This window comes from Nuphar pumila, chromosome 13 (assembly GCF_984573655.1).
Source record: "Nuphar pumila chromosome 13, dmNupPumi1.hap1.1, whole genome shotgun sequence".
In the NCBI taxonomy this organism is placed as follows: Eukaryota; Viridiplantae; Streptophyta; class Magnoliopsida; order Nymphaeales; family Nymphaeaceae; genus Nuphar; species Nuphar pumila.
In genome coordinates, this window is record NC_143261.1 from 70543083 (window position 1) to 70550723 (window position 7641).

The 7641-nt window shown below is 36.4% G+C and overlaps 1 protein-coding gene across 1 annotated transcript in view; it reads left to right on the forward strand.

The window, feature by feature from the left end:
* LOC149818643 (Tetratricopeptide repeat (TPR)-like superfamily protein) overlaps positions 1-4409 on the forward strand; it is a 41163-nt gene extending 36754 nt beyond the window's left edge. Inside the window, exons 7-10 of the mRNA XM_089986266.1 lie at positions 1448-1534; positions 1761-1940; positions 3808-4035; positions 4317-4409. Of these exons, the coding sequence (XP_089842392.1) occupies positions 1448-1534; positions 1761-1940; positions 3808-4035; positions 4317-4409 (588 nt within the window). The remainder of the gene's footprint in view (positions 1-1447; positions 1535-1760; positions 1941-3807; positions 4036-4316) is intronic.
* The last annotated feature ends 3232 nt before the right edge of the window (positions 4410-7641 follow it).

The window sequence follows — 7641 nt, forward strand, 5'->3', positions numbered from 1 at the left end:
ATTTTGTTTGGCTTCTTTTTACAAGTCACTGTTGTAGACAGGTATGCACTATTCCGTAGATCATGTTTTTGGGGCCCAGTCCATGAAAATGTTTTGTGTGATTAGTCTCAATGGACCTGCTTCTCACTATAAACAATCTAATAAGTAGAGGCTTTGTGGAGCTAATAAATGCATTATTTGTTATGAAAAGGAGGAGACAGTCGATCATGTGTCCTGGTACTATAAATTCTTTCAACACTAATTCTATGCTACTTGGCTGAGTTTGGATTTTATAGTCGTTGAGGAAGCCACTAGTCAAAAGGATCTCCTTCTTGGGCCTCAATCCTTGAGGAGCAGCAGATATTGGAGTTTTGTTTGGAGAGTTAGGTTATCACAGCATGGTGGGTTGTATGGAAAGTATGCAATAATTGTGTTTTTGGGGAAATTTCTATACCTGTAGCTACTATGCACAAGTACTAAATGGCTGATGTCTTTGTTTTTGTAAAATATAATTGAGGTCACACTGGTCTATCTTGGTTGGAGCCTATTTACAGGCTGCAATTACCTCTGTTCCAGCCCTTGATAGATGACCTCTTGTCAACCAACAGCCCAGACTGATTTTTCGTACATTCTGAATTGGATATTAATAACACTTTTCTCAAAAAAAAAAGATTTTGTCTATCTGTGTATATGTGGGTGCATTCCATCTGTGAATACGTGGCACATTTGTAATCCTACACATTCTTTTTACCTTGTTATTCTCTACTCCTGAATATAGAAGAAAACTCATTTAATATGTTTTCTTGGCATACTCTTGCTCAAGGTTGCTAGACTAGGAAGAGGAAGTGGGAAGCAGAAGCGAGAAGCGATGCATTTTAAAATGTATAGGAAGCAGGAAGCGAGGATTAAAAAAAGCAATATAAGAATTGAATGGGAATAGAAATGAAACACAAATAAAAAACTAAAATAAAAGTGACTTATTAAATTTCATGATTTTTTAGTGTAAGAATTAAATTTTTAGCAAAATCTAAAAATGATGACTGCCAATTTAGAGAAAGCACATGGAAGTGAGTGAGAAGCATGAGAGGAAACACATAAAAAACATAAAAAATAGAGTGAAAAAACATATAATTAGAATAGATGAAGTGTGCGGAAAGCATGGGAGAATCGAGATTCTCATCAAGTTTCAGAAGCAAGGGGTATCGCACTTCCGAAGCGAGTTTCCAGGAAGCGGACTTCCCACCTATCTAAGAAGCTTCCGGTAACTCTTGCTACAATAGTTTTGGTTCTTATTCTGATTTTTTTTGGGTGAAACTGCCTTTCTTTTGGCATATGTTTACCTTTGAATGTGCTGTTTCATGGGATGCTATCTCAATCATGACTAGCAGACTTATATAATTGCAGAGATTAGCTGAGGAAATTGTAGACTCCAAATAACTAACTATGTAATGTCTTATTTACTGGCCAGATGAATGACCTTGGACTGGAACCCTCTCTATACACTTACAAGGGTTTGCTAAAGACTGCTGTCTCTGTTAAAGGCATTATGGAAGTGGTAAGGTTGTGATTGAAATAAGTATTCTGCAAATACTAAAATATAATAGCAAATTGGATCACAGATTTATGTTTCTTATTACTGCATTATTCTGGCTTAGTTTTATTTTGGGAATTATTAACAATTTTTATAAGTTTTTTATAATATGTTTGTGTTTTCTGTAAGGAAAATATGATATATTTTATTTTAATTTGAGACCTTTGATTTATGTGTCTTTGCCCAATAGGTTAAAGCAATGGAACACATAAAATTGAAATTGGATAATGCATCCCTTTCAATCCTCGCTGTGGGTTACAGCAAGTGTTTGGAATTGGATTTAGCTGAGGCTATGTTGGACCAACTGGATATCAATTCACCAAAGTACATGTACCCCTTTAATTACTTGCTTGCTGCATGTGAGACTCAGGTAAATGGAAGTTTAATATTCTCTGTTTTTTTCCTATCAATTATCATATTTAAGTTTTTGCATTCTGGAACTATTCCTTGTACAATGAATTAATTCATGGCCTTTGGTAGTTTGTGCAGAATGTTAGCGTTTCAGGCATATTGCATGTCGTGAAACTGAAATTTTATTAGAACAATTTATGTACAGATAGGATCATCATGCTTAGCTGACATGGTTTCTTCTAGTTTCAAGGAACGGTTCTATGATCATCATGGCTCAGATGGATCTGTCTCCTGATTTTACTATTTATGTTTGATCCATATCCAGGTTGGGTCCAACTCATATTGATTTAGAAAGATACGGACTTCTGTGAATGTGGTAGTGTGTCAAATGCACCTACCCAGTCAGAATTAGAATCATCAGTTAAAGATAAATATAATTCAACATCAGACAAGTAGTTGTAGTAATAATTGTTTGGCTCGTGGAATTACTATTTACAAAGTTAATTCAACACCCATGTTTCAAATTAAAAATCAATTTCACTCCAATTTTAATAGATGTCAAGTCAAAGATAATGAGAATGTATAGAGTATGGACCTCTTAAGTAAAGAATTGGGACAATCTGATAAAAAATATCAAATCAACGTCAATGCTTGCTTGCCAAATCTGCATTATGGTGGTTGATAGCCACTTCTGTTCTCTTAGGTGACAAAAATCAATTTCTTGGCAATTTCCTACCGTTATACTGTGATTTCTCTATACTCATTTATCTAGACTGTCAAGTTCTTGTGAGCATTTTGAGAAAAAAAACCTTGGTGGTTTGTATGTATTCCAAGAATAAGTAGCTACCTCTTGTTTTATTTTTGCTTTGCTACTACTGCACATTTCTTTTTATGGTACCAGTAACTTTTGCTTTGCAATCAAATGGGTCTTTTATGTAAAGAGGAATCTATGGAATGTGAAAATTTGGGGCTTTCTTGGATGTTTGGGGAATTAAGGTTGCTCCCACTCCATGGTTGCGCCAAAGGTGAAGTTTGCCTGGGTTTTCTTGTCGAACCACATATTCAGTATTATTAGATATCCTGAATGCCATGTCATGGAGGATGCTGCATTTTTCCTCTTGTCTAGAATGATCAGCTTATGATGTGCTGAATTGGAAGAAAATGTTTCAGATCGGCCACACTTTTTTTCTTTAAATTTTCATAGAGCCCTTTCAATATTAAGGAATAAAATCATATATTAATCTTTTACCAGTTGTGCTTGACATTGCATTCTGTACTATATGCATGCATGGAGCAGCTGTATCACTTGGACGAGATTCACCTAACTTCTAAGACACTTAGTAGTCAATTTGACTGTATTCTTTCAAAATCTAGAAATCCCTTCATTCTGCACTTAGGCATAGAAGTTCTTTCATGTTTCCCTAATATGCCTGCATATATTGCATAATGATTGCCTCGTAGAGATCTTCATTACCCATAACTTTTTAACTATCTGTAACTGCCATTAATTTTCTGTAATTTCTTTCATTGAACTGTATTCAAACGATGGCTTCTGTTTGAAGGAAAACTAAGGAGAAAAATTCAGGTTTTCATGGGCATTCCTTAGCACATAACTTTTCTATAGGCACTTAATTTTTTTTCTACGACATTTCTATTTTGAAGTTTTTTTGCTTGTATTTGCATGCATCTTTCCATGCATAAACTGTACAAAATTGTCACATAATTAATAGTTGCCTTTAACAGTCTGATTGACTTCTGAGATCAGCAAATAACAAAATTCTTTTATGGACAAGAAAAAAAAGACAGATTTCTTGTTAGATTCTGCTATTCTATTTGTATCTGATTGCATTCTTGTCATGGATGTTGTGTTGAATCCACCATTGCAGGATGAACCTGAACGTGCAATTCGTATTTTTGACAAAATAAAGCATTTGAAGATCAAGCCAGATATTAGGACATATGAGCTGCTGTTTTCTTTACTTGGAAAAGTGAATGCCCCATATACAAAAGGAAATATGCTGTCGAGGATTCATGTTTCAAAACGAATAAGTGCTATTGAGATGGACATGGCAAATAATGAAATTCAGCATAGCTCAAAATCATTGGAGAATCTGGTATTTGCATTCATTTGTATGTCTTTTCTCTACTCTTGTACTATGACTTATGAGTTATGAGAATCCTCATCAAACCAATCTTACATATTTGGTATCATAAATTTATTCCAACTTACATGATGTTGGTGCTACCACAGCATTTTAATATTTGTCTCAACTCTTGGCCTGAGTGTTAGTTCAATTCAAGAGGTTCTGGATGTTGATGAAAGCTGTGTGCTTTTGGATTTTCATCTTAAGAGGAAGGCAAATATTCATTGTTTAGTTTAATAATGTATCATTAGGCTGGAAAGTTGACATCATCTTATGCAAATCATAATGAGAACCACGAGCTATATTTGTCATATCTGCAATTTGTCAGGCAGAAGGCTGCATAAAAGCTTGTTTAATTACTGCGCCAACAAAGAAACTCATGATATGCTTCAAAAAAATGACCACCCTTCACTAGATACCGAGAATTATTTTGGCCTTAAGATAATTGTATTTGGATCTGTTGAAATATGTGATATAACGAGTATGAGGCAATATTCTTGCGGTTCAAGAATGTTTAAGCTGGTGAAGACTTCTAGAACTTTCTTCATTATTCATAGAACTTTATTCAAGAGGCTAATTCATTCTTTTTTCTAGAATCATGCTTATTGCTTAATTATTGCTCTCTTTTTTTTGCGAGAATGACCATATTGCCACATGGGAGAGCACCTTTGGACATTTCATTTCTTCATTATGTAAATTGAATTATGGTACTTATTTTATCAAATCCTGTCTCAAATCTATTTTTTGTTCTTTTGTGGAATCATTTGTATGCACAGACATGCATGACCATGTGACTATTAATATAAGAATAGTATAGTAAAAGAATTGTAGTGTATATGCCAAATAATTATGTAAGTTGTCTGTGTTCATTTTCCTTAGAAATGAAAATCTCTTAGCTGTTACCTTTCCTTAGATTTTTAATCACTTGCACAAAAAATGTATAAAAGACGTCTGAGAAGAATAAAATGTAAATAATATAAGAAGACATTGTGGCAAGCATAATCACAAAAGATAAATAACAACATGAAATATGAATTACACAACTAGCCATGAACAGGTGCATTTGTTGTAGCCTTTTGGTTATTGATTCAAGAACTGCCAATGTATTAGATTAACTACAATTTGGAAAGTTATAACTGTCAATTATAGTTAGGTATCAAATTAATACCAAGCCGCTCATTACCAGGAATAAATTTTCATATCAGAACAGATGGTTAGTGATTCTGAATTAATGGTTCAATCCTTCTTAGTAAAATGTTGGATGTTTAAATCATGCTCCCTGTGTCCCAAGTATTCCTCAATCTTTAATAGCATTCAAGTGCCGTGAAGTGAAGGAAAAAGAACTTAGAGGGTGGAATCATATTTTCAGAAGTCACTATTTTCTCAAAAGTCAGAATGTTTTTTGGTATCAACTATCACCTATTTTTGAGAAATCTCAATTTTATCACTATACTACAAACATTGATGGACATTCTATTTATGCATTTAGTAACAACCTTGTGAGACTATGATTGCAGAAAAGTGACCTGGCAATGCTTCTTTTATGGAATTCCAGCAATTGACAAAGTTTAGTCAGCACTAAATGCTAACGGTAGTGATAAGCTCTTGGTTAACCTCATGAACATCATATTTAATCGTCTTGAAAAATATTTCCTAAGTGGTGCTATGATGTATTGGTTTTATGGGTATTTCTGATATCCAAAGCAATCAAGAGAGAAGATGAAGAAAATCCAGATGATAGAGGGGCTTCTTGTTGCATTATTCCCATTGTAGGATATCATGTGATTAACCCGGGGTTACCGAAAGTGTGCTTCCCCGAAGCGCGTTTCGGAAGCGTGAAACGTGGAGCTTTCGAAACATGCTGGGAAGTGCCAAAAAAAATTGGGAAGAGCGCTTCCCCCGCCAAAAAAAATTGGGAAGCGCACTTTCCCTTATTTTTTTAATTTTTTTTGTGTTTTTTTTTATTTTTTTAACTTTTTTCGCTTTCCCCTCGCTTCCTAGATCGGTTCTGGTTTGCTTCTGGTCGCTTCCGAGACGATTCTTGGTTCGCTTCTAAGTTGTCCCGCACTTCATGCTTACTAAAATTTTGGAAGTGCCTCGCTTCCGCTTCCCGAATCACTTCCTGCTTCCGCTTTTCTGACTGACAACTTTGGATTAACCTCTATAAATATTGGAATTGTTACATGCTGAACAATTACAAAACATAACCTAGCTTTAATACATATACAAGAGGGTGATACATGCAATAATAAGAATATGAATGTAACACAGTTTCAGATCTTGGATCTTATCTAGATCCACCAGCATCATCTCTCAATAGCCTCTCTCAAGTTATACATGGTAATCACCATGGACAACTTGAACTTCAAGTTCCAAAAGAGTTGCGTAGTCAACCCCCTTGTGAATATATCTGCTAGTTGTTTTTTTGTCCAAACAAACTTGGCTTCTAACTCTCCATCTTTTATTTTGCTTCTGATGAAATGTTGATCAATCTCTATATGCTTTGTTCTGCCATGATGTATTGGATTCAAGGAGATTTTGATGTCACTCTAATTATCACAAAATAAAATTGATCTTGTCATACAAATCGCGTCACAAGTGTCTAATCCAAGCCAACTTCGAAGATGCTGTAGCCACAACCCGATTCTCTACTTTTGTGCTCAACCACACCACAACCTTTTGCTTATGATTGGACCAAGAAACTAAATTGCCTCTAACAAATACACAATAGTCTGAAATTATCCTTCTTTCATCCGGATCACTTTCCCAGTCCACATCTAAGAATGCCATTGCTGTAGAATATCTTCTCCCCTTTTCTTTCTATAATGACAAACCACCTCCTAGAGCCCCTTTAAGATAACATAAAATCTTCTTGATGACCTTCATATGCCAGTCCTAGTCTGATGCATAAATTGTGATATCTGATTCACAAGATAAACTACATCAGAACGAGTAAAAGAGAGGTATTGCATTAGGGATGGTAGTGGACCAGGGCGGGGGCGGGGGACAAGGTCTCCACCCCCGCCCCGTTTCAAAATTTGAACCTTCATCCCCGCCTCCATCCCCGCACGGGGATGGATTTTAACCTCCACCCCCACCTCCATCCCCGTTTCATGTCCTCCATCCTTGGTCCAAACGGGGGTGAGGCAGGGCGGGGGCCCGTTTCCCCTCGGTCTATAGTCATCCCTTAAAGGATTGGGGGTGGGGAGGGGCAGGGATTGAGACGGGGACGGGGCGGGGAAAGCTTAAGTCCATCCCCGCCTTCATCCCCGCATGGGGATAGATTTTAACCTTCATCCCCGCCTCCAACCCCGTTTCATGACCTTCAACCCCGGTCCAAACGGGGCGAGGCGGCCCCCCGTTGTCCCCCGATCCACTGCCATCCCTATATTGCATGATTCCTACAATGCTTCTATATCTGGTTGGGTCATCATACAACTTTTCGTCACACATACTCAACTTCTGATGAAAAGCACTAGGAGTTAGCAAGGGCTTGCAATCTTTTTTAAAAGATCAAGAGTGTACTTATGTTAGGGTTAATGTAAGCTCATCTTTTCCTCTGTCGACCTCAACACC